This window comes from Trypanosoma melophagium, assembly GCF_022059095.1.
Source record: "Trypanosoma melophagium isolate St. Kilda chromosome Unknown ctg13segment2, whole genome shotgun sequence".
Classification (NCBI taxonomy): Eukaryota; Euglenozoa; class Kinetoplastea; order Trypanosomatida; family Trypanosomatidae; genus Trypanosoma; species Trypanosoma melophagium.
Window position 1 is genome coordinate 16147 of NW_027125140.1, and position 26934 is coordinate 43080.

Below are 26934 nucleotides of genomic sequence, written 5' to 3' on the forward strand. Positions count from 1 at the left end.
CGGGACCCTTCGCGTTGGCGGGGCCGGGGAGGGGACGGGGAGGAGCCGACGGAATGGGGCGGATGGAATTCTTTTTGGTTCGGGGGGTCGAGTGGCGGGTGTGCCTTGTTTCTTTTTTTGCTTTGGGCTGTGGCCGCACGCTTGTGGTGGTGGGTGTGATGGTGATGGTTTTTTTTTCTTTTTCACGTAAATTCTGCGGCAAAAGTGGTTGTGGTTCAAATTGTTTTTTTTTCTCTTATGGTGAATCTGCTTCTGTTTCTTTTTTTTTATTTCTTCTTTTTCCTAGTGCTTTTTTTTTACTATCCTAGGATAATGGAAGATGAGGCTGAAATAGCCTATAAGCGGGTGATAGAGGCAATAGAAACAGCCGCCATCCCTCCTGATCCGGACGCTCCTAGTTGCAATATGTGGCGTTTAAGGCCAAGCGAAGAGGTAGCTCACGCTATGCAGCGATATCTAAATCCGCCTCCACGTTGGGGACTAAACCTTAGTTTGTCTTCCATGTTTTTGGGAAGTGAAAAGTGCATCAGTATAGGGCGCAAATTAATTTTAAATAACACTGTTACAACAATTGATATCTCAATGTGTGATATGCAAGATAAGGGAGCAGTGGAATTTTTTTCTTGCTTAAAACGAAATAAATGTTTAAAACACTTAAATGTTGACGGTAATTATATAGGTGATAAGGGTGCGATTGCCGCAGCAAAATGTATTCAAAATTTGGAAACTCTACATATGTCATGTAATGATATTCACGATGAAGGAGCAATTGCTATTGCTTCCTCTCTTAGAATTTCATCTAAAATCAAGACCATCAATTTACGTGCCAATCGTATTACTTTTTATGGTGCATATAAATTAATTGACGCACTAGAACCCATTCTTCCTAGGATTTCTTTGGAACTTGCTGAAAAAATTTCGGCAAGGGAGTCTTCGCGCGTAACAGAGGGTGATGAAGTGACGAGTTTATCAATAAAGTCTTACCCAGCAGGATTGTTAGAGGGAAGTGGCGATATTGATAATGATATTACCCCAGAAGGGATGGTGGAATCAAAGGAAAACAATAAGGATTTTCCTATAGAAGTATATAATGAGACACTTCATACTCTTTGGCTTCGAGAGAATGTTGATATTCCCGAGGATTTTTTTAAACTTCTAGATACTATTCTAGTTAAAAGGTTTCCTCAGCCCCCAAAAGGGGTTTCAAAGAAAACTAAGAAGAGAGGGAAAGAAACTTCAAAAGAAAAGGGTAAATAGTTACCTTGTGGAACCTTTTTTTTCTTCTTTTTTTCTTCTTTTTTTCTCCTTTTTTTCTGTGTATTTTTTATTTGATTTTATGCAATAGTTCACGTATGATGAGGAGTGTTGGGGTTGAGAAAATGGTTATTTTCGGGATTTTCTTTTTTTTGGGGTGGGGAGGGCTCTATTTTTTCTATTTCTGTTTCTCTTTTTTTTGTTTATTTTTGCAGCAATGTTTCACAAAAAATATACGGTAAAGGAGCAAGAAGCAGTAAGCAAAAAAGAATCCAAAAAAATTAGAGAAATTATTTTCGGTTTTTTTGAAAATGATCATTCAGAATCTTTAGAGTCATTTTGGAAAAAAGGTGATGCCATGACACGAATAACATGGGAGTTTTCGACGGGTGGATCTGCTTCATTTTATTTGGTTAACAAAATTCCTTTAGTTATATCTACTTCTTCTTTACCCGATGATTCGAACAACTTATTACCGAGGGGTGAGATTGTTTTTCTTCCGACATTGTTTTTATTTATGATGATGAGAATTTTCTACAAAGGTGAAGATGTCCCCCTTACCAAAAACTACGGTTCAAGTGTGTGGACAAGAGGTCCAACATCGGAGTATATCCTATCGGGAGCACACCTTATGATGCCTGGTATTCTTGACTTGAACATACAAAACGATAAGCGCTTTCGTGTGAGAGACATTGTTTTTATTTTTACAGCAGGGGTCTCTTGGCCTTATGGAATTGGATTAGCAACATCAGATCTTGTGAATTTTTCTCAACGCGGAAGGGGAGTATATGTACTTCATTCTTACCGAGATCTTTTATGGAATTCTTACTTTATTGAATTTAATTCAATTTGTCCATCAATTATTCCTGCTTTACCAGTAGAGTTTCAAGAAAATTATGTTACTGAAGGATTATTGCAAAGGGAAGATATCCAAAATGATGTTAATAAAGAGGAGACTGAAGTGAAAGACGAAGAGAAGGAAATACATGAAATAACAGAAACAATAGAGTCAGATATTTGTGATGATGAGGACCTTTTGATAAAATCTACATTAGAGAGACTTTCGGGTGAAGACGCCTTACTGGATTTTGCACTTTGTGAAGCAGTTAAAGGAATTACAAAGTCTATGCTTCCTCTTCCTCTTACTGAATTTTCTCCACTTTTAATTTCTAACTATCCAAGAATTCCAGGGGTTAAAATGCAAATTGATCTTAAACGTACAAAATACAAAAAAATGCTTTTATACCTTCGTCTTCGAAATGATATTATTACTGTTTCTGAAATTAATAAGGGTGTTTTTTCTGTTATACAAATAAATAAGTCTTGTGAATTATTGCGCAATCATCGTTTAGAGTATGGTGAATTCTTACGAGAAGTTCATGAACCTGCGAAAGAAATGGAAATTTTGGAAGCCGAACAGCAAGCTCTTCGAGAAGGTGCTAAAGGGGGTTTTAAACGACGTATAGTTTCTATTGAAACATTATTTTCTCCACGGGGTGGAGATGCCATGGAATTAAAACGTATTCTTTGTACAGGCGTATTGGATAATGAAATTCAACAAACTATTCGTAATTCAAAGGATATAGATAATGATTTCTTGGATAAACTTTACTCACGAAAAAATTTGTCTGAAAATCTTAGAAAATATATTGTTGGAAGGGGTCTTTTAAAAATAGAAGGAAAAGGTGAAGGATCTCCTTTTGTTGAATTAACTGAAGCTCTTTCATGTTTGAGAAAAGATTCTGTTAATTGGCTGAGGATAACAGAAGTTGAGAATTTTATTTTTCAACATATGTATACTTCTGTACATCAAATTATAATTGAAGCAAATCCAGTTATCAACGGTGTTGTGACATCAAAGTCTTTTTTTACGAGAATTACAGGAAGGAAGAAATTACCTAAAATTCTTCTTTATACAGAAAAAAGACAGGGAAACAAAATAGTTACAGTGGTTAAGTACTTGGATACTTACGGCTTTCATCTTTCTGCATTGGCAAGTCAATGGAAGCAGCAATTTTCAACATCATGCTGTGTACATGATCCATCCAAGGATTTCCAAAAGCTAAAACAGGGAACTAAGATTGCTCTGGAACTTCATCTTGGTGGCGACTGGTTGTCTAAGCTTACAACCGTATTGGAAAAAGAATTGGGATTTCCTCAGCATTTGATCTCGGCAGCTTCTAAGTAGCGTCGTGAAATAATAACGCTCCTATTTCCTTTTTTCCTACGTTTAAGAAAAAAAAAAAATAATCATTATTACTGTTAAGGAGTGGCAAAGTTAAAGTTGTTTTCTATTTTTTTTTAAGCGAAATATTTCCTGAATAAATAAATATGTATGTTTCTTTTGAATATATTCCTTTATTTTCATTTTTCTTCCAAAGAAGAAACAAAAAAAAAGTTTATTATGAAGGCGTTATTTGTAGCTGCTTTGGGATTTGTGGGAGCTAGTTGGCAGGCTTTGGGAACTGCAAACTGTACTGCTTCGCAAAGTCCTTTTTCGCAGAGTGAGTTTCTTTCGTTTACACTAATTAATTCTTATGATGAATCACATAATACAAAGGTTTTTCGCTTTGCTCTCCCAGAGGCTGACATGCCTTTAAATCTTGAAGTTTCTTCTTGTATTACGGCAAGGTACGTGGATAAGGATGGAAAAGATGTTATACGCCCCTTTACTCCTATCAACAAAAGTGATCAACGTGGATACTTTGAGATTATTGTAAAAAATTACAATAATTCTAAAATGGGGAACCATCTTTTTTCCTTGAAAAAAGGTGATACTATGGAGTTTAAGGGACCCTGGGTAAAACTACCAATTAAGGCGAATCAATACAAGTCTATTGGTATGATAGCAGGTGGTACGGGTATTGCTCCTATGTATCAAGTCGCTCGAAATATTCTACGTACACCAAAAAATACATCAGAGGTTTCTCTTATTTATGCTAATACTCGCAAAGAGGACGTCCTTTTGGGAAATGAACTTAATGAGCTTATGGAGACATATCCACTATTTTCACCTTATTTTGTATTGTCTAAGGCTCCTTCGGATTGGATGGGAGGAGTCGGATATGTGAACAAAGAAATGATTAAGTCTCTTATGCCACCACCAAATCGTGCAGGGGATTCTATTATCCTTGTTTGCGGTCCTCCTCCTTTTATGGAAGCAATTTCAGGCGATAAAGATTTCAACACTAAGCCACCTTCTCAAGGACAACTCAAGGGTATGTTAAAAGAGCTTGGTTACATGGATAAGATGATATTCAAGTTCTAGCATTTTTTTTTATTTTCCTTCTTTGCTTTCATAGAAAGAAAATGATTCATCTGTGTTTGGGATATTTTTCTGTAGTATTTCTCCGCAAAGGTATATTTTTCTTGCGGTACCCTTCTTCTTTTCATTTTTGGTGGTCCGAGGAGAAGGCGAAGGGAGAAATCTGAATATTTAAAACGAAGATATATGTTAATTATCGAGGAGGCGCAAGGATTTTTCTCGTTCAGGTTTTGTCTTAATTCTTTTTCTCAAAAATAATATGGCTTCTTTTTTTTTCCCATTTATGGTTTACCTTTGCATTTATGGTACAATAGCTGTTTTTGAACTATGCAAAAGAAAGTTTCTGTTATGTTTCTCTTTTACCGGTTTTCTTGTTTTTTTTTTGTTCTTGGAAGATATTCAACTCTGGGGAAAAATACCATAGCGTAGCACTCAACGAAACAAACGAAAAAAAGAAACAAGATAATATCACTGAAAAAATATAATACAATATTTTATTTTGATGAAGACTTTTATCGCTTCTGTCGCCGCTGGGTTGGCTACTGCCAACTATTTGCGGACTCCACAGTCTGTTGAGGCTCAGTGTATGACAAATACAGCTTTTTCTCAGAAGGACTTTGGTGTGTATAAGCTTCTGAATGCAAGGAGCGAGACGCATGATACAAAATTATTTACTTTTGCCCTTCCTAATAAGGATATGCCGTTGAATAATGAGATCCCATCTTGCATTGTTCTTCGCTTTGTGGATGAAAAGGGTGAAGTGGTAACGCGACCATACACACCGCTTAATTTGCAGTCTGATAAAGGTTCTTTCGAGCTATTGGTTAAGTGTTACCCTCATTCAAAAATGGGTACCCATCTACATAATATGAAGGTAGGTGATACTATTGAAGCTCAGGGACCTTTTAAGACGATGGATATTAAACCTTCACAATATGAACATATTGGCATGTTGGCAGGTGGTACTGGTATAACCCCTTTTTATCAAATTGCAAACAACTTTCTTGCTGATTCAAGTAATACAACGAAAATTTCACTGGTATTCTGCAATAAAACGAGGGATGATATTTTATTGAGGGATCGACTTGATTTACTTTCAAAGAAGAACCATGAAAAATTTAATGTTTTTTATATGCTTACAGAAGCTCCAAGGTTGTGGTTCGGCTATAAGGGACATCTCACAAAATCTGTTATTGGGGAAACTATGCCGAGTCCCAAATCCAGAGGAAAGGCGATGATTCTGGTAAGTGGACCACCGGGATTCATGAAAACAGTCTGTGGGGAAAAGTCAGGACGTTCACAGGGACCCCTCGGAGGTTACCTGAAGGAAATGGGTTATTCGGAGGATATGGTTTACAAGTTCTGAGGTGTTAATAATAATAATAATAATAATAATAATAATAATAATAATAATAATAATAATAATAATAATAATAATAATAATAATAATAATAATAATAATAATAATAATAATAATAATAATAATAATAATAATAATAATAATAATAATAATAATATTTTTCTCGACGTGTTGCACTTAATTTCCATCTTCATCAGAAAAAAAAAACAGGAATGGCAAACCACCCTTCTCTTTTTAGGCAAATAGGTAAATTAAAAAGGTTGGAGGGTGTCGTATGGGATGTGAGTTGGTGTCTAAACACGATCATATATTAGAATGCAGTAGAGCAAAAGAGGTGTGAGGAAACCATATATATATATATATTTGCATGAGCGAGGTGGGAATGCTATTTTGACATTTTTTTTTTGTTGGGGTGAGTGACTCTGATAAGCTTCGTTTTACCACCTCCTGCCTGATTCATTCTTTGGGTTGGGTGGATGGGATATTTTTGGGTGGCGGGATATCAGATTTTTTTTTTTTGCGTTTTACTTTTACTTCTACCTTTTTTGAATTTCTTTTGCAACAAACTCGCAATGTTTCAGAGTGTACGCAAAAAGTGTTTTTCACCATGTTCGTAAATTTGACTTGACCAGTACACTTATGGTTTCAAGAAACGGATAAAATGTTGGATGCGTGTTTCGTCGAGTGTTGGATTTGCTTTCATTCAGAACATGCTTCTTCCCTTCCCGTTTCTTTTATGGTCTTGTTTTGAATATTGGGAGGCTGAAGAGGGTGACATTGTAGAAGAATTGTTTTTTTTCTTCTCTTTACTGTGTTTGCATTGGATGAAGGTACGAGTGCTGTATTAAGGGAAAACCTCTCACCAACTGTTTTTTTTTTCCCTGTTTCTTATTTTTATTCTCAGCTCTACACTTTCTTCTCATTTTCGTACGTTCATTTCTCTTTCGTTGGTAATAGGGTATAGGAGAAAAAAAAAAACAAAGGGAACTTTGAACGGAATAGATGTATCGACAAAGTCTTAAACTACTTCTTTTTAGCAAGCCCATCACTCAGGGATACGTGGCACAGTTACCACAGCCAACTCCAACTAGCCGCCGTACGTCATGGCGCCGAGCATTTAATGCAAATGAAGAAGTGCGGCAGATGTACACTCCCAATGCGGAACGGTATGAGGAATGGTACAAGGAAACATACGGGATTGAGGATCTTAGTGATGGATGTGCAGCTTCTGGTGCAGCTTCTAATAGGCGTCTAGATGACAGTAGGAATATGGAGGCAAGTGTTGGATTACCGGACCTCCATGCAGTTGAGGACGAGTTGGAGTTTTGGTCACAACAGTTTAACCACAATACCCTTGTACGGTGACGTAGTAACGAAGAAAAAAAGAAAAAAAATCTCATGAGATGATATTGGTTCTCTCTTCACATAATGAGATCTGAGTGAAAGCTAGCGTTTTGTGTCTTTGATTGTTGACAGAGTTATGGTTGCAGCGTGTATCAATATATATATATGACCAATATTAGTTCCTTTGAACCCCTCTTGAAATGTGGTGTTCTGTTTTGTTTAAGGTTAAAAAAAAAAAGAATGTGGTGAGTGGAGGCCTGAGGTTTTTTTATTCTTTTCTTTTTTTTCTTTTGATTTTTCTTCTTTTTTGTGTTAAGTGTAACACAGTTGTGTCTCCCGCGTACTTTGCGGTCGTAACCTACATACACAAAGGTAAGGTGTTCAGGTATAAGCAGTGTTTCTTTGACAAATCATAGCAAGAAATAAGAAAAAACAAAACAAAAAAAAAAAAGGAAGCAATTCAAGCGAAGTCTCAACATAGTTTCCAGCATTAACAAAAAGAGCAATATTGTTAATGAATTCTAACGGTCCTGGCGAGTTGTGCACCAAATTTTCTGAAAAAACTTCTCTGAAGAATACGATGACTTGTGAAGCTGCAAAACAGACCACTGATGGGGAATATTCAGGGAGCCATACTATGTTGAATACTATTGATATTCCTTTTCAAGACACCAATACATGTAATGATGAAAATGTATTTTCATTCCCTGAGTCTACTGAAGCGCTATTGGATTCTCTAGACTCTTCCATGAATCTGACAGATGCGATAACGACAGCAACGAATACGATGGCTTCTTCTACATTGTCAGTCACTCCAGCACTCCAAAACTCTATGAACGTTCTTGCCATGTTGTGGGAGGGAGGGGTGAAACCAAATCTCTTATCTTTTAAAGAGAATGATGACTTTATTACTGGAGATACTCCCTCCAAGGTATCTTCGCCTACTCTTCTACCTCCTTCACTTGCTGCTACTGCTGCTGCTGTTCCTGAGACCCTTTCAAATTCTGAGGGTAATAAAGATGACATTGGTTTTCCTCCCGCATCATCAGGGGTTGGATCACCAATTGATGCATCTCTTAGTGTGGATACTGCACTATTAACTAGAATGCATGTGCAACCCTATACTGAGAATGTTGATTTCTGGGGATTGGAACAAGAAGAGATTAACACCACTATGAGCAATATTGATGGTGTTACGAATACAATACCCTCCAATACTTTACTAAATACAGTTTCCTCATCTTCAGCTTCTGTTGAATCTGCTAAAGAAGAAAGTAAAGACGACGTGGCTGCGGAGGAGTGTCTCTCAGTAGTGGATCCGCAGCGCACAAAACTTCGAGTGCCGTTAAGTGCAATTGAACCCACCAAAGCACTTGAAGGTGTGGTACGAAACCCAAGTTTATGCCTTCTTTTTCAATCAGGTCGTTGTCGACAAGGCGCAAATTGCTATCAAGTGCATGTTGATCCAGAAATAGTGCAGCGACTACGCAAAGTTGTTGAGAGTCTTCCCTGTTGTTGTACATTTCACGGTGATTGCAATGCCAAGTTATGGGATGCACAAGCCCACGCTAGCCAGAATGTGTCTATAAATGGTGTGACTGTGCCACTCAACCGTGTAGGCTATACGACTGGACTGGGTCGTTTTATTATGGATGGCACAGAGAAATCTTTAAGTAAACATATTCTCTGTCGTTTGCATGGAAGACCAGGTGGGTGTCGCTATGGTGCCGATTGCTGGTACGTGCATCTATGCCGTGAGATCATGGAGCGGGAATTTAACTTTTTTGCGGAAGCTAATGTGGGATCTCCATTTAATGGAAGTCAAATTCAGATATCACCCCACTCCAACCGCAAGGGAAGAACCATAGCCACTGAATTCCAGAAAAACTATTTACATCAACAACACCAGATGCCATTAGGATCCTCCGCCACCCCTTCGTTTCATCCCTCAGCAGAAGCTTTAAATATCTTTATGGGAAATTGTACAAATATGAATATGGCAGTCCCTGAAAATACATTTCAGCCTTCCATTTCACCGCTCTGGATTGTGTCTGACCCAATTTCGAAAAACCCTATGGAAATACTATCAGGGACAAATACCTTGAGAAATACAGGATTGCCAAACAATAATAATAATAATAATAATAATAATAATAATAATAATAATAATAATAATAATAATAATAATAATAATAATAATAATAAGAATAAGAATAATAAGAATAACAATTCACTACGTGGTGGTTTACATGCTGAATCGATGGCCCAAACCGTTTTACCGCATGTTCATGTTACGGGACTTGATCGCACTGTGCCAATAACAGTGGGGACACCCACACCAGGAGCCGCTACTTTTGCTGGTTCCATGTTAACTGCCAACTCACTGGCATCTTCTATGCCGATGGTTCAAGCATGCTATCTGATTAAACCAACACCAAATGGAATACCAACCATCCTTAACGCCAATTCGTCAAGTTCAGCAGCGCATGCTACTTTATGGCCTTCACAACAACAACAACAAATGTGGAATCCACAACAGTATTGGGATCCATCTGGGCAATTATCATTTGTTTCCTCACGGGGAGGAGTCGCAGTAAAGGGTAATAAACGAAAGGTTTTCCCCAAGTAATTCGATTTTAGTTTCAACTACGGTGCTTCTTTTCCTGTGGTAGTAGTGAATTCTTCTTAAATGAAGAAAAAGTGGGAAATACCGATAAAAGAACTGATGAGCTTCTGTGTATTGGATTCTATAATGCATGGATAGACTTTCTTTCATTCACCCTGGCTTTCGTCTTTTAGATGCAGAAACATGTATGTGTTAGTGCATAAATTATTAGATATGATTGCTGTGTCGGATGAAGAAAGAATATCCCTCTCCCTTCTTTCTTTCCTTCCTTCCCCTGCTATCGAGAGAAAAACGGAATAAAAAAAGAAAACGCTCTTCTCCTCTGTGGAATATTTTTTTTCTCTTTTTTTCTGCTTTTATTGTTAAAGCCGAGGAAACAAAAAAATGTGTTGTGGGAGGTGTAGAATGAACCAAGAAACAGAGAAAAAAAAGAAATACATAAAATCAAGAAAAAAAAAATAAAACGACGTTTTTTTTTTTTTTTAACCTTACAAACACCTCTCTCGTTATTTCTTTTTTTCTCCGCTGATAAGTATAGAAGCGCGGTAATTAGAGAAGAGACAAAAAGCGATATATTTATATTTATATATAAATGTAGATTTGAGAAGGGAAGAAATAAAATGTGTATTTTTTTTTTTAGTGAAGGGTGTTTTCCCTCATTTTTCACCCCCTTTTTTGAGTTTTTTTTTTTTTTAATGGGAATGTCTAAGGCCACTTAGGAATACAGAGTTTTACAGGCATTATCCCCACCCAATTTGCGTATTTTTTTCTTTATTTATTATTATCATTATTATCACCAATTTCAAATTTCTCTATTGCATTCCTTGTTGTTGCTTGCGTTTTCTATTTTTGTTTTTGTAGACGCAAACGTTTGGTTGCATAAGAGCGAGAATTATTTTTCCTTTTTTTTTTATTTCCTTTAGCAGACAAAAATAAAAACAAAACAATTTTCTTTAAATTGTTTTTATTTTTATTTTTTCGTTCGTGCGCCAAGAGAACCCTCTTTTTATTTCTTTTCGTCATGTTATATTTACCTGGCGCTTTACGGTTCTTCAATTCGAAAAAAAAACAAAAAAAGTAAAAAAGAGGAAATGTATTGTTAATACAGCACGAACTAATAGCTGCGAGTGGTACTACTGATAACGTTGGTTTTGTTTTCTTCTGTACTTTATCTGGTGCACTTGTGTCTTTGTTACTTGTTAATAATATGTATGTGGGTATGTGTCTGTGTTGTGTTATTTTTTATTTTTATTTATTACTTAATAACTTATTAACTGTGGCTGACTGACTTTTCTTTTGCATGATTGCGTACTCACTTTTATCTCTTTATATACATCAATCTAATATATATATATATATATATATATATATATATATATATATATATATATAAAGAGAAAAGGAGAGCAATAATGATATATATGTATATGAATGAAAGAAAAGGGAAAAAAGAAAAGAAGAAAGAAATATTGGCGTGGGAGGTATAATTCCATATGTGGGTGTTTGTGTCTGTTCATGTGCGTTTATTTATTAATTTATTTGTTTTTGCTTTGAGTTGTTTTTTTTTTAGGATATCGAGATTTAAATGACGCTGACGATGTGAGGAAGAACATAAAAAAGAAAAGTAAAGGAGACAGAAATACACAGAAAACACAAAAACAAAAACAACGAGATTACACAGAAGGCGATAGAGATAATTAGAAACAGAATCAAAACAATGAACAAAAACAAAATATCATGAATTCTTTCTTTTTTTCCCCTGTTTTCTGTGGTTTATGTATTTTCAAACTCTATTAAGCTCTTTTATGTAATGGGGTAGTGTGGGTATATATATATATATATATATATATATATATAATATAATATATATATCACGGTAGTGTACGGCGCCGTTATATGAATAATAGTAATGCTAATAATAGTACATTGTGGTTTTAGCATTCTTATTTTTCTTATCTTTATTACATATTTTGTTTTTGTTTTCTTCATCTATTTATTTTTTATTTATTTGGTAATGGTTTGATTTTGACATATTTTTGTTACAAATATATGTTTCTGTTATCTCTGCGACATGCATTTGTACATTATTAACTTCCATATTTATGTTTTTTCTTCGGGATTCCCTCGAAAAGAAACAAACAACCGTTTATCATTATCATAGTAATAACAGATATATTAACCATAATATAAATATATGGTCATACTCTCTTGATGAGAAATTAGCATAATACAGCAAATTGATGAAGTGAGCAACACTAAAAAAATATATTATATATATATGTATTTGTATATATGAATAAATATCACATAAAGGACTAAAAAAAAAAAAACGAAGTACAAACATATATATATATATATATATATATATATATATATCTGTGTGTATGTATAAGAGCGATAACAAACGCAAAAAAAAATACGAGCTAAATATAACAACAGTAACAACAACAAAGGAAAAACAAAACAGTAAAAGACGACTCAGTAGAAAAAAAAAATAGTAAGTATTCTTATTTATTATTATTATTATTATTATTATTATTATTATTATTATTATTATTATTATTATTATTATTATTATTATTATTATTATTATTATTATTATTAGTATCTGTTTATTTATTTTTGTTTGTGGGTATGTTCATTATTCCATGAACAAAAAAAAAAAAAAAGAAGCAAGAAAAAAATATCTTGGGCAAAAAGCGAAGGGCAAGATCCATTCGAGCAAATAAAAGAGTAGAACGTGCCAGTGACGACACCACGGATTATGTCAATATTCATTTTTCTATTTATGTGTAGATCGATAAAAAAGAAACCTTTCTTTTCTTTTCTTTTATTATTTTTATTTAAACTCTTTCTTTGATGATAGAAAGGAAAAAAAAAACAAAAACAGAAGGAGAGGTAAGACATTAGCGCATTATTTATTTTCATCTTATTTATATTTTAAATAAATGTATATATGAACTACGCCAGCTATTTGTTTTTTCCCTCTTTCTTTCTTTCAACCAATTACTTGCAAACCCAAAAAAGAAAAGAAACAAAAATAACGTGTTTTTTTTTCATGTGTCTTCTTATCTTTTATATTTTTTCTCCGTGAAGAGCAGTCAGATTGTTGTTATTTTTATTTATTTATTTCTTTCTTTTCCAAGCATTATCTGATCTTTGACTCTCTCCTAATGTGTGAATATCAGAGAAAATAAAAATACGAAAAGTACAGAATTGTGTATAAATACGAATATTAATATTAATATTAATATTAATATATATATATATATATATATATATATATATATATATATATATATATTGTTTGTTTTATTATTATTATTATTATTATTATTATTATTATTATTATTATTATTATTATTATTATTATTATTATTATTATTATTTCTCCTTCGTATGTATGAACACCGGGATATTGTTATGGATGACATCTATTTAGAAGCCCATTTTTTTTTTATCTTTAAAAGAATTCTTTCTTATGTTTTTTATTTCTTTTCTCTTGTGTGAATCTCCTATCATGATCCATGTGGTTCTCTTTTTCTTTTTCTACCAATTGTAGTCAGATGTTTATATATTTGGTGTTGGGTGGAGAAGTATAGGAGTTTAATTTACTACAATGGGAAAGCAAATAATCGGGGGAAGGCTGAATGGCAATTAAATAGAAGCGAACGAAACAAAAAAATAAATGAAATAAAAATAAAAAGATAAAAAAGAAAATGAATGCAATTAAGTACGTTTTTTTAAAGGAAATATATATATATATATATATATATATATATATATATATATATATATGGGGTGGATGTGTGTGTGGGGGTACTATTTACTTTTCGCTCTGGTTTGATGAATATTGTTCTTGCCGTAAATGACGGCTGTGTTGTTTTTTCCCTTTTAATTTTCTCTACCATTGTGTAGAAAAATAAACAAAACGTTTATGAATCTCAATATAGACACATATTGTATATATATATATATATATATTTCTTTTTTCTTTTCTCACTTATTGTATTTTATTTTCCACCTCACAAGCATAGAAAGCAACTACCAAGAAGAAGAAGAAGTAAAAACACCCCATCAGTAAAGAACTCGAAGGAGAGGGAGAAAAAAAAGTAGAAGCAACAGAGTAAAAACAAACGAAGAAAGGAAGAACAAGAAAAGAGAAACAAAAGGCAAACCAATCTTAATAAAAACGGCTATGTCTCTCACGTTAAACTCGCACTCCAGCTATGACTACGGCAGTGCCGATCCCACGAGAGAACAGGAGCGCCACACCGCCTGGCGGGCCGACGGGGTTCGCTGCATGGTCGTCGTGGACCCCGCCACCCGTAAATTGTTAATTCCACGTGGATATGTTTATCCCACACTTGCCCAGCAGCGCACCACCATTCCAAGTCTCTGCCAACTCTTTCTGCAGAATCGCTGCCGTCGTGGGGCAGACTGTCATCAAGTGCACGCCGATATTAGTATTGTGACTGAACTGCGTAATCAGGTGGAGAGTCTGCCCTGCTGTTGTACACTGCACGGCGATAGGGATCATGCGGGTATACTTAATGAACAGTCGTGGCTCTCACGTGTGGTGTTGGATCTGCCGGAAGTAATTTATGAGGGCGGTTATGTGCCACTCAATCGGGTGAGTTACACCGCGGCACTGCGGCGATTGCTGAGGGAGCGATACGCCCGTGTCGTGGAGAAGGATGATGAGGATAATGATAATGGTATGAATAATAATAATAATAATAATAATAATAATAATAATAATAATAATAAGGATAATAATAATAATAATAATAATAATAATAAGGATAATAATAATAATAATAAGGATAAGGAAGAAGATACAAATGGATTTGTGAATCCAGAAGTGGAGGCCTCACGTTTGGTGTTGGATGCCCGTGATCAAGTTGTATGTCGTCTTCATATATTGGATCGCTGCCGTTATGCGGAGGACTGTCGTTTTCTGCACATCTGCAAAGAAATCGCCGCCTCTATTCAGATCGCCCAGCAGGAAGGTAGTAATAGTAATAATAATAGTAATTTTAACAACAGCCGGATAATTCCCAATGCGAATACTAATAATAACAATAACAATAATGATACCAATGGGAATAATAATACTAATAAGGCTAATAGTAATACTAATTATAATGGGATTCCTAATGGTAGTGGGTCGGTTTTTGCCTCAGTAACGCGGCAACAACGGCTGCGTGGATATCCACTTATCCAATCTATGTATGATGGCAGTAATTCAAATGCATCGCAGCACATGTGGGCCGCCACATATGATGCCCCGTGGCCAACAAGTACTCCTTCCTCATGGGCATCTTTCCCCACTGCAAGTCTTAATAATACTAATACTAATAACAGTTGCAATAATCGCAGTAACGGCATGCCAAACATTCCCGCACGTCCACAGCTCCTTCGCCCCATCACCACACTCCCTGCAGAGACCACTAACACTAATATGATGATCACACCATCAACAACAATGGATCTCATGGCACAAGGAAACTCCCTCCCCGACAGTTTTAGCCACCCTGCCCCACCCACAACAAACAAAACCACAGGCGGTGGAGAGAGAGGCGGCCCGCACTCGGTGAGGCCCGCCACACGTCGGCTGCCGTACTTTGCGACGGTTCCACTGACGAGTTCCGACAGCGACGGGGATGCCGACGGCGATCAGCCACTTGCGGCGGAGTCCCCGTCCCCGTCAGCGGCGCGGCCAGAGGCATTTCCACCAGGGGCGGCCGCCGGCACCAGGCCAGGGGGTCGTAGGCGGTACTGGCAGCACAACCCATACCGCACAGATACAGTGATTCAACAGTCGGCAAGATTGTCAGGTTAATCTATTTCTTGTCCACGTTGTATTTTTATTTCTTTGGTTGTTGATTGCTTTTTTGCTTTATTTGTATTTCGCTCTTTTCGATCGATCCGTCTCACCATTATGGGGACTTTCCTCCCCCACCCCCTCCTTCTCTTCTTTTCTCTTTTGCTCCTTTTTTCCTTTTGCCCCCCAATGGAGGAGGAAGAAAAAAAAAAAAGAGTCATACTAAAGAAAATATTATATATACATTTTGTAGTGTGTATATTTTCTTTTTCATCTCTATTTGTTGTTATTTTCTGATTTTACTTATTATCTTCATTGTTTTTGAACTGTTTTTTTTTCGTTTCCTTTTTTTTTATTATTTCCCCAGTAATACTGCTATAGTTTTTCAAACGCATCATAGGGGTTTCTTTACAAAGAAAGAAAGAGCACTTAGCACCATTCAGGGATCAACGGACTGTTTTTTTTTTTACTGTTATTCAGCTTTGCTTTGACTTATCTCGAAGAAACTAGGTGTTACTGAGAGAAAAAAAAAAAAACAAGGCAGGCAAGCGAACAAGAGAAGAAGAAAGAAATAAAAAACAGAAGAAAAAAACCGCCACCGCCACCAACTTTCCGACAGCAACAAGAGCAACAACCAAAACAGAAGAAAAAAAAAGCAAAAAGAAAGTTACCCATCGGAAAGTACACCGAAACAACAAGGAATATAAGAACTGAGAACATACACACAGAAAAGAAAAAAAAAAGAAAGACATGCACTGTGAAATGTTATCTATATTTCCTGTGGTTGAACCCAGAGAGGGCTATGTGAACAACGCCAAGGGTGAGTCCTGCATGGTCGTCGTGGACCCCGCCTCATGTAAATTGTTAATTCCACGTGACTATGTCTTTCCCACACGCGCCCAGCAGCGCACCACAATTCCAAGTCTCTGTCAACTCTTTCTGGACAATCGATGCCGCTTCGGCTCGCAGTGCCATCAAGTGCACGCCGATATTAGTATTGTGACTGAACTGCGTAATCAGGTGAAGAGTCTGCCCTGCTGCTGCCCACTGCATGGCGATGATGACATTGGTGAAGTGCTGCGGGACGGGTCGTGGCTCTCGAATGTGGTGTTGCACATCCCTGAAAGTACGTATGAGGGCGGTTTTATTCCACTCAGTCGTGTTGGTTACACCGTTCCACTCTCCAGATTGCTTAATGAGATACCCATGGAGGCATTCCACGCCATCAGCCAATATGAACATTCATCCGAGGATGGTCGTCCCCCACGTGTGGTGCTGGAGGCGGATACAATTCCCATATGCCGCCTTCACGGCAAGGCGCGTTGCAGTTACGCTGAGGAGTGCAACTTTTTGCATTTATGCAAAGAAGTCGTCGAACACGACGCCGATCTCCCACTGGGACGCCGTTCGGGCACCCGCACCGCATTGAAAACACGCGGCCTCCGCGTAAATGAGCCCCAATCACAACAGCAACAACAACAAGCACCATCGCAATCACCACAGCTGCAGGCATCTCACTGGGGTGCTTCCTTTTCCACGTCCTCGTCGAATATTTTCGTCTCCGCCCCGCTCTCCCGCCCCACCGCGTCTGTGCGGGGGTTTCCCATTTTACAGCGGGCGGGGGAGGGCGGGCGGAGTCCGGCGACGTATTCCTTTTCATTCAGCGGCGATGCCGGCTCCTCTTGGCTGGCCGGTGTCTCCAGCACTTCCAGTCTCTTTAATTATTCCCATGATGTGTGCGGCCGGGATCGCGTCGCCTCCGTCGCCTCCTCCGCTGCTGCTGCCAACGCACATTCCACCACCACCGCATACAGCCACAGCAACAACAATAATAACACTACCAACACCGTCTACGCAACAAATCCCGCCGGTGTGGAGCGGCACAAGGTGACGGTGGAGATTGACACGCAGTTATTCCCATCCGCGTTGGGCACCATCGACTTTGCCGGCGACTCCCGCCACAGTCTTGTGAGTGGCGCGAACAACAGCGGCCTGCACGCCTCGCCGATTTCAGTGCGGACGGGATTTTCGGATTCGCTCGGGGCACTCAGCCGCGATGAGGGGGCGAGTACGGCCTCCAGCGGCGCATCCACCACCCAGCGCTGCCGCACTGCAGGGAAGTGGAGACACAACCCCTACGACGGTGCTGTTAAGAGGGTTTTTGTCTAAAGGCTGAAAGGGCCAACATGCTGTTTGTTTGTTTTTCGTTTTACTCTCTCTTTGTCTTTTTTCTTTTCTTGGTGATATCTTTTTTTTTCTCATTTCTCTTGGTGTTTTTATGATATCTTTAGGTAAATTGCTACAAAAAAAAATTGTTTATTATTATTATTATTATTATTATTATTATTTTCCTTTGAGCGTATCTCGTTTCTTTCTTTTTTTTCTTTATTTCTCTCTATGTCTCTCTCTTCTCTCTTTCCTCCGTTATATATTTATATATTTATATTTGTGTTTGTTTTTTTTTACTTTTCTCTCTCTGTGTGTGTGTGTGGAAAATGATTTTTTTTTTGTTACTGTTTTCTTTATCATTTGTCACCTTCGTTGCGTACTGACTTTATTTCTATGAAGTGGATTGAGAAATGGAAAAGAGAATAAAAAAGAAAAAAAGGAAAAAAGGGATCAGCCGGAAAAGAAATAACCAAAGAAAAAAAAGGGAAACAAATAATTAAACGGTGAAAGGTAAATCAATGGATTGTGGTGACTCACAATACCTGCTATCGCCTTCCTTCTCCACATTTATAGATGTACAGCACAGCCTTTTTGTCAATATGCTTATTATTATTATGATTGCTATTGTTATTGGTATTAGTTTAATTTATCGCTGCCTTTTTTTATTATCAGCTTTTATATACTTCTGCCACCGTGCTTATCTCAGGAAGAACAAACGTTTCTCCTTTATCTATATAATTATGTATAATTGAACGCCCGTGTGTGCAGCCACACATGCGTTTATGCAATGTACAGAATGAATATCTTTTTTTTTCTTAACAAGGCACTCGGAGCGGGGAGAGAGCCGAGAAGAAGGGAAAACTATTTTTCTAAGGAAAAAAAAGGGGGAAAGAGAAAGAGAGAGGACACAAGTAGAGGGGAAAAAAAAGGAAAAATGTTTTTTTTTAAAGTAAGAAAAGCATTTTTTTCGGTGTGTTTTTTGTTGTAGTGACATTCTTTACACACACACACACACTTTCTTTATTTCCATGATTTTTTTGTTCTTTTCTAATTTTGCTATGCACACACCCACTCAGGAAACAAATTCAATATATATATATATATAATTAAGAAAGTCAAACAGTGACAACGTGGGAAAAACGAAGTCTATTCTCCCTTCTTTTTTTTCTTTTTCTTTTTTACTTTTGGTATTGGTTGTCGTCATTGGTGTTGTTATGGTTATTATTATTCCTATTAGTATTGTTATTTTGTCTCTTCCTACTTTATAAAGTGTCCCTCGCTAGTCAAAATCATCTTTTTTTCTTTTGTTTTCTATTTTCATTCTTTTTTCTTTCCTTTTCCTCTTTACTGTACGCAACTGGTTTGTAGCGTTGAGTTTTTTTTTGCTTTTTTTCTTTTTTTTGTCTTTTTTTTCTATGAGAAGACAGCGGAAGTGCTTGAAAGCCTTCGTCATAAAAACAACGAAAAGAGGAAAGCAGTAAATAAAAAAAAAAAGCGGTAGAGATTTAACACGAAGTGTAAAGCGTGTCTGAAAAAAAAAACAAAGTGAAAAAAGAGGAAGTGAGAAAGATAATATTATTGTTGTACGCAATATATATATATATATATATATGTATTTATAAAATGTGTGTGTTTTCTTATCACTTTCTTTCTCCATCGCGGAAGGAGATCTCGAGAGAAGGCACTTGTGTTTTTTCTTGGGGTATTGAGAGGAGTGCAAAACAACGGAAGAAATGAGTCATTTTGTTCTTTTATTGTTATTATTACTATTATTATTATTATTATTATTATTATTATTATTATTATTATTATTATTATTATTATTATTATTTTTATTATTGTTATTATTGATATTATTATTGTTTTCGTTTTGAATGAAGTTGGGAGGTGAAAAGGGGGAAAATTGAGAGAGAGGGAGTAAATGAATGGATAAAATAACAGGGTAGTGGGAGTAACACACTAATTGTTAGTTATTTTTCTTTTTTTTTGTTTACCCCCTTTCTTCTTACAATTTATTTCATTTTTTTTATGTTATTTTCCACTACTAGACTTTTTTTTGTTTTTTGCTTTTTTTCCTTTTTTATCTTTTTTTCCTTGCTTATTGGTGTACATCTCAATCTATTTTTGGCGGAATTTCTTTTTTTGTTGTTGTTTCTTTGTCTTTCTATGCAACTTCTTCCTTTGTCTATCATGGTATCTCGTTCTTGCTCTATCTATCTTTATATAAATATATATATATATATATATATTAATGTAAATACTTATTTGTCCCCTTGTGTGTCTATATATATATATATATATATATATATATATATATATATATATATATATGCCTACTTTGCAACATTTCTCTTTTTTTCGCGGGATTGGGATTAGTTTCATATATATATATATATATATATATATATATATATATATATGAAACATCAGTAGAGATGGGTAGAAGAACTGTTATATTGCTTTACTTTCTCCCTCCCTCTCTTTTTCCCTCCCTCTCTCTGTGTGTGTACTTATATACGCCAGAGGGAGGAGAAAAAGGGGATACTAACATGATAAATGACATTACTCTTACCGTTAAAATAATAAAAGGAAAAAAAGGGGAGGAAGAAAAACGAAAAGAGCGAAGATTACGGTGTTTTTTTCTGCCATTTGGGGTATTCTTACCTTAACAGGGAAAATGAAAAAAAAAAAGAAAAAAACGCACATCTTTCGCATTCCTTTTTTTTTCGCCAAAGAATATATATATATATATATATATATATATATATATATATATATATATATATATATTACAAACGCACATGCACTGGATAAGCAAAAATAAAGAAAGAAATAGTCAAGGCGAGAAAAGGTCATGGACTATGCCAAAAAAAAAAAAAAAAAAAGAGCTCTACAAAATAGAATTAAAAATATTTAAATGCTTTCAAAAAGAAAAATCACCATTCTTTACTTCTACATTGTTGTGTGTGGTCCGTTCTGTTCTTTTTTTTTTCATTATATATCCTTTTTTTTTCCCATTTTTTGCTTCATTCTGTAGAGACTACTGCAGAGTCGTTATTTCTATCATTTATTTTTCTTTTTTGCTTTATTTTATGCCTGGGGAGGGCAGTGTTCCCCCGCCAACTGCACACACCGCGTGATATCAGGGGAAGAAGGGGATAAAAGAGATGATAATCGCATGAAATCACGAAGTTATAGGGCGTCATCGCTCCTTTACTTCAACTAATATATATATATATATATATATATATATATATATCCGCTGTGTCTGTGTGTTTGGCAAAATGTGTATAGATATATAAATATCTGCAGGTATTAATGTATATATCTTTTTCTGCATTTCTGGTTTTTGGTCTTTTTGACCTTTTCTTCATTTTCTTTTTTTTTCTTTTGCCGTGGTCACGTTTTTGTTTTTACGTTCTTTCTGGACATTATATCTGTTTTTTATCTTTTTAAATCTTATCTTATCAATAAAATGATACTCTTTTTATTGTTCTTTTCTATGGACTTGTTTCGCCAAAATGAGAACCTTTATATACATTCTTTCAGCAGAAAAAAAATTTATTTATTTATTTATTTATTTATTTCCATTGGCGTTCAACTTTCTTCTTATTTGGTTACTGAATTTGTCTTTTCATTTCTTTTTTTTTTTGCTTTTTTTTTCTTGAGATTTCTTTTCTCATTCTTCGTCTGGTAATTTTGCTTCTTAAGAAGCCACTATTATTATTACTATTATTACTATTATTATTATCCTCTTTTTGAGGCACTTTTTTTTTTCTTTCTTTCGCTCTTTCTGATTGATTGATTAATTAATTGATTAATTGCTTGATTGTGTGTGGCGGGCTGAGGTGTTGAGGGGATCAGGTATGCCACTGAACTCGGCTGAGGTGAGAGACAAGCATGAAAGAGTGGAATAGGAAGGAAGAAATAATATGAAATTACTATGCGGGGGAAACATAGGGGGAAACGAAAAAAAAAAAATAGTAAGATGATGAGAAAGAAAATAAGAAGAGCAAAAAAAAAAAATAGTGAATAAAGTATATAGGGATGACTGTAAGTAGGAGAGAGAACGAAAGAAGAAGAAGAAGAGAAAGAGAAAGGGGGTGGAAGTTGTGAGGATTTGAAAATCAATAAAAAAAAAGTGATGATTCTATGAGACGAGGGTGATTGGTAGAAAAAGTGGGATAATCTCTGGGCAACGGGCCTTTTGACTCGTTTGTTTCATATTATTATTTTTTTTAAACCCTTTTCACCTTCCGTGTTTGTTTGCTGCATGACAATGAGTTTTTTTGTTTTTTTACGGAGGTGTCTGGATTACACACATATAAACATTGCACGCACGCAAAGTACATACATGCAGTATATATATATATATATATATATATATATATATATATATATATATATGTGGATATTTACGGGAAGAAAATATGATATTTGTATATATATATATATATATATATATATATATATACATTTCATGGGGGAGACGCTGTGCATTATGCATATTGTCTATTTTTCATTATTTCTCTATATATCTATCTAATTATCTATGTACATGTGCCTCTGTTTGCTTTGGTGACATTCCTACTACGGATGGATGTTATGTGTAGCAGTAAAGAGTGGAGATTTGGGAGAAACAGAAAAATATTGGGAGGCCTGACCGTTAAGTAATGATTATCCCCAGTTTTTTTTTCTTATGCTGTTCTACTATTTCTCCATTTTGCTAAATTTACTTTTTTTTGCTTTTTTTTACCTTTTTTACTCCGTGTCTGCTTTTTCATTCGATAATCACACAACAGCAATCTTTACACCATTTTCTTTGTTTCTCCATTCCCGCCATTGCGACTTATTACTGCCAGCGACGGTTGCAGCAGCAAATAGAAGTGCAGAATAATAAAAAAAAAGACGGTCAATGGGAAAGAAGTATATTGAACAACAGCGATCACAGAAAGGCAACTAAATAAGTTTGCGGTAAATTAACTCTGTTGAGGATTAGACTGCATATTTAAAATACGAGGAAAAGGAATATATATATATATATATATATATATATATATATATATATATATATATATATATATATATATATATATAAGCCCTTCACCCCTTTAACCTTCCTCACTTTATTTTTAAAAAACAAGAAAAAGGAGAGAAAAAAGAGTCATCTAGCTGCAAAGTTAATTACTCTAGAAAAGGAAAAGACAAACGGATGTGAGATGATGGTTGTCTCAGCTATTCTCTCCCCTGTTACTGTATTCCTCTTGTTTTTATGATCTTTATAATACCATTTTTTTTCTTTTTTTCATCTTACGCATAACTTCTTGTTTGCCGAGTCACACATACGCAGACCTTTTTGTTTTGCGATGTGGAGAAGAGTAAGAACCAAGAAAAAAGTCTCTTGATTCAGAATGAGTGAGTGATTAAGTGTTCCTCTGCATTACGCTGCAGAAGTAGATCTGTGGATACATCTATTTGTGTCCACGGAGAAGTGTGGACCTCAAATGGTATAAAGTAGTTGCATGTTGTTTTCACATCCTTTCCTCCTTTTTTTTTCTGTTGACTTTTTTTTTCATTTCTTCTGTGTGTTTACTATAATGTTTTGTATGGTTACGACTGAGTTTTTTTTTTCTTTCTTGGTCCCACCGATTGTTGTGCAAGCGAAGAGTTTTGTCTCTTCCTTTCTTCTTTTTTTTTACAAAAAAAGAGAGGGACGAGAAGAATAAAGTCTGGCTTGTGGCATGAGGAGGAGAATGGAACTATTGTTTTAAAGTGAGAAAAAAAGAATAAATGTCGTAGGGAAAAAAAGATGCTCTTCTGGTTATAAATGGGGTTTGTATGGACAAACAAGGATACACTGGGAGAAGTGGAGGTAAATCGAAACTAAAAGGCAAAAATTTTCTTTAAAAAAAAAAGAGGGGCATTAAATGATCAATTTATTTCCCTTTGCTTTCCTTTTATTTTCTCTATTTTCTCTCTTTCAACACTTTCTCTTTTAGTTTCTATTCATTTTGTTGTTGTTTTTCTGTCTCTTGGCGACTATTTGCCGGAAGGATTTTCTTTTCCCCCTTTTACTTTATGATTTTATCTGTTTATTTACTGCTTTTCTCTTTCTTCCTCTTTTTTCTTTTCTCTTTGTTTCCTTCCTTCTTACACGCGCTACTGCTGTTCTTGTGACTTCATTCCCGTCGACACTTTAGAGCAAAAGTGCAAGTGAGAGCGAAGCGATCACACATCTTTAAAGAAGCGAACAAAACAAGCAGGTGAAAAAAAAAGAAAAAAATTATTATTCTTACTGTTAGTGTTACTAGGAACAGTAGCAAAATCATTAAGGAAAACTAAGAGAAAGAAATAGCAAAAAGAAAGAGAATAAACGAATACCAGAATATATTTTTGACAATGAGTGCCAAAGTCCAGACACCAGCGCATACTGACTCACTTGTGGAGGTGGACCACATGAAGATGGAGGCTGAGGCTGCTGCTGTCAAGGCTCCCGAGTACCCTGTTGAGGAAGAAGCTGCCGCCGTCGAGGCTGCTGCTGTCAAGGCTCCTGAGTACCCTGTTGAGGAAGAAGCTGCCGCCGTCGAGGCTGCTGCTGTCAAGTCTCCTGAGTACCCTGTTGAGGAAGAAGCTGCCGCCGTCGAGGCTGCTGCTGTCAAGGCTCCTGAGTACCCTGTTGAGGCTGTGGCAGAGGCTGAGGCCAAGTTTAAGACGGAGGTTGAACCTGCAGCTAAAGCTGAGTCTGCGGCTGAGGCGGATGCCTACCGTGAGCTTGACGACCCCATGGAGGGAACTACAGATGCGGAGGAGCGCCTGGCGCTTGCCCGTGCCAAGGCTGCGGCAGCGAAGAGCGCCGCGGCGGACCGTCGTGCCTCGCGTAGGTCCAGTGGTGCGGGCTCGCAGCTGAGTGATGGGGCGGGGAGTGCCATGGAGGGCCGCGGCCGGCGGTCGTCGAGCGAGGCGCGGCGTGGCTCCATCCGGAGTGTGCTGGAGTCCGTGGAGGAGGCGGAGGCGGCGCTGCGGGCGATGGACGAGGAGGAGCGGGCGATGGACGAGCGGCTGCAGGTGTACAGCGAGGTGGTGGGGCTGCGGAAGGAGCTGCGGGTCGTGCAGGAGGACGCGGACCGGACGCGGGCGCAGTTGCGGCAGTTGCAGGCGGCCGCCGCGATGGACGTCCCGGCGGCGGCGACACTCGCAGCGGCGGAGGAGGCGGCGGAGCGGTCGGCGGTGCAGCACGAGTGGACGGCGGCCTGCCGGCGGTTCCCATGCGGCCCCGACGACTCCGCCGCGTGGTCAAAGGTGCGGGTGAACGACTTGTGCCACCGCCTCGCCGTCGCAGAGGAGAAGTTCCGCAACGCCGATAAAGCCGCCGCGAAGCTGCAGTCAGCGCAGGAGGCGGAGATTAACGCCAACACAGACGCCAGGGACCGGGCCAAGGCGGAGTTGAACGCCAGCGTGGAGGAGGAAATGACCAAACTCACAGAGGCACAGGCCAGGCTGAAGCAGGTGGAGCGGGAACAGTGGTTCCACATCAAGCGTGGAACCCATGTGAAGCAGCGTCAGACACCCGCACGCGTCAGACAGGAGATGACCAAACACCGTGTCTACGAGAGTGAGACCAAGGAGGTCGGAAATGTTGTCCAGCTCTCGAATGAACGCACAGAGCTTACAGAGCAGGTGCGACAGTTCCGACGCGCCCTTGAGGACAACAAGCGCAGCTACAATGAGGAAAAGCAGAAACTGCAGCAACAACTTGAGGCAGCCGAGGAGAATGGTAAAGACGCACGTGAGATGCGGGAGCTCTTTGAGAAGGAGAATGAGGATCTCCGTGAGGTGAAGCATGATCTCCAGCGGGTGCTGCAGTACGTTCGGGTGCGCAACCGTGAGGGAATGGAGTGAGTGTAATTGTATATATATATATATATATATATATATATATATATATATGTATGAACACTATTTATAAAATGAAGGCACACGGAAGGAAAAACAAGACGAGACAAGAGATTATGGTTCTCCTCAATCCAAAAAAAAAAAAGAAAAAAATGAAAAAAAAAAATAACACAAAACAAAAAAGAAAGAAAACAAAAACAAACAAAGAAACAGAAAAAGAGAAAAATAAACGAAGAAATGAAAGGAGAGACGAAACCAATGTGATTTTCATTTCGTTACACCACACCGTTTTTCTGGCGTTATGATAGGTGTTTCTTTTTTGCCCCAATGAAACGAGAGAGGGAGAAAGAGAGAGGGAGAGAGAAAGGGATGAAAACAAAAACAAAAAAAAAGGAAACAAAAAGCGGGGGAAGTAAAAGTTAGGGAAATAGGAGCGGAAGTCTTACACAGAGGCACCTTGGCGCAGAGAAAATGACAACGGACCAGAAAAACAGGCGCATGCAAACAAAAAGAAATGAAGAAAAATAAAACGGAGTCAAAAACAAAAGTAAAGCAAGAATTATTCAATGTACGAAAAAGAGAAAAAAATATTTTTTCTTTTTTTTTGAGAGGCAGCGAATAAAAGTGAAAATAATTATCTCACAGAAGATGTTGCAACATGTACTAGACGGTACAAAGTTGCAAAAAAAAGAAAAAAATGTTCTTTCCCTTCGTTTTGGGAGCTTCAAAAAAAGAAAAAAAGAACTAAACAAGGAATCTGTACAGATGGTGTGCTGGATGTGAGTGATGTGGTGGGATGACAAGATCTAGGAGTGAGGAAAGAACGAGGTAGCGATACAGCAAAAAAAAACAGAAAGAAAAAATCGAAACTCCTACCAATTGAGTGAATGGATAGGTGAAAGAAAGCCAAGTTAATCGGGAGAAGAAGTATCTAGGTTCATAGTAACAAGAAGAACTACAGTAAGAACGAGCCTTGCGTCTGTCTGAAGGTGCAATACACGAGAAAAACAACAACAATAGAATATGGCGGTAAAAAAGAAAAGAAAGTGCATTTGGAGTAAGTAAAAATGAAGGGCGCCTGAGCAAAATTGAAATCGAAGATAATTAAAGAAGAAGAAACAAACAAAAAAAAAAAAATACGTCTTGAATAGTAAGATAATAGTGGGGATTTGTTGATACTACATGAGCATTGTATG

General features: G+C 37.0%; 9 protein-coding genes across 9 annotated transcripts; all 9 read left to right on the top strand.

The window, feature by feature from the left end:
- Positions 1–312: 312 nt before the first annotated feature.
- Positions 313–1257, top strand: LSM04_004274 (Leucine-rich repeat; the record flags this gene model as incomplete). The annotated part of the gene is made up of 1 exon (XM_067330738.1): positions 313–1257. The coding sequence occupies one exon, from the start codon at positions 313–315 to the stop codon at positions 1255–1257; it is 945 nt and encodes a 314-aa protein (XP_067194094.1).
- Positions 1258–1471: 214 nt separating this feature from the next.
- LSM04_002074 (SUI1 domain) lies at positions 1472–3442 on the top strand (the record flags this gene model as incomplete). Its single annotated transcript, XM_067330739.1, has 1 exon — positions 1472–3442. One exon carries the CDS (start codon positions 1472–1474, stop codon positions 3440–3442), a length of 1971 nt encoding a protein of 656 aa, XP_067194072.1.
- A 216-nt stretch (positions 3443–3658) lies between these two features.
- Positions 3659–4522, top strand: LSM04_003272 (Flavoprotein pyridine nucleotide cytochrome reductase-like; the record flags this gene model as incomplete). The annotated part of the gene is made up of 1 exon (XM_067330741.1): positions 3659–4522. The coding sequence occupies one exon, from the start codon at positions 3659–3661 to the stop codon at positions 4520–4522; it is 864 nt and encodes a 287-aa protein (XP_067194086.1).
- Positions 4523–5021: 499 nt separating this feature from the next.
- LSM04_005224 (Oxidoreductase FAD/NAD(P)-binding) lies at positions 5022–5885 on the top strand (the record flags this gene model as incomplete). Its single annotated transcript, XM_067330742.1, has 1 exon — positions 5022–5885. One exon carries the CDS (start codon positions 5022–5024, stop codon positions 5883–5885), a length of 864 nt encoding a protein of 287 aa, XP_067194107.1.
- Positions 5886–6881: 996 nt separating this feature from the next.
- LSM04_000132 (uncharacterized protein) lies at positions 6882–7244 on the top strand (the record flags this gene model as incomplete). Its single annotated transcript, XM_067330743.1, has 1 exon — positions 6882–7244. The coding sequence occupies one exon, from the start codon at positions 6882–6884 to the stop codon at positions 7242–7244; it is 363 nt and encodes a 120-aa protein (XP_067194049.1).
- A 493-nt stretch (positions 7245–7737) lies between these two features.
- LSM04_007512 (uncharacterized protein) lies at positions 7738–9852 on the top strand (the record flags this gene model as incomplete). The annotated part of the gene is made up of 1 exon (XM_067330744.1): positions 7738–9852. The coding sequence occupies one exon, from the start codon at positions 7738–7740 to the stop codon at positions 9850–9852; it is 2115 nt and encodes a 704-aa protein (XP_067194125.1).
- Positions 9853–14047: 4195 nt separating this feature from the next.
- Positions 14048–15694, top strand: LSM04_003057 (uncharacterized protein; the record flags this gene model as incomplete). Its single annotated transcript, XM_067330745.1, has 1 exon — positions 14048–15694. The coding sequence occupies one exon, from the start codon at positions 14048–14050 to the stop codon at positions 15692–15694; it is 1647 nt and encodes a 548-aa protein (XP_067194084.1).
- A 744-nt stretch (positions 15695–16438) lies between these two features.
- On the top strand, positions 16439–17845 carry LSM04_009522 (uncharacterized protein; the record flags this gene model as incomplete). The annotated part of the gene is made up of 1 exon (XM_067330746.1): positions 16439–17845. One exon carries the CDS (start codon positions 16439–16441, stop codon positions 17843–17845), a length of 1407 nt encoding a protein of 468 aa, XP_067194137.1.
- A 6399-nt stretch (positions 17846–24244) lies between these two features.
- LSM04_005688 (uncharacterized protein) lies at positions 24245–25744 on the top strand (the record flags this gene model as incomplete). Its single annotated transcript, XM_067330747.1, has 1 exon — positions 24245–25744. One exon carries the CDS (start codon positions 24245–24247, stop codon positions 25742–25744), a length of 1500 nt encoding a protein of 499 aa, XP_067194109.1.
- Between the last annotated feature and the right edge of the window lie 1190 nt (positions 25745–26934).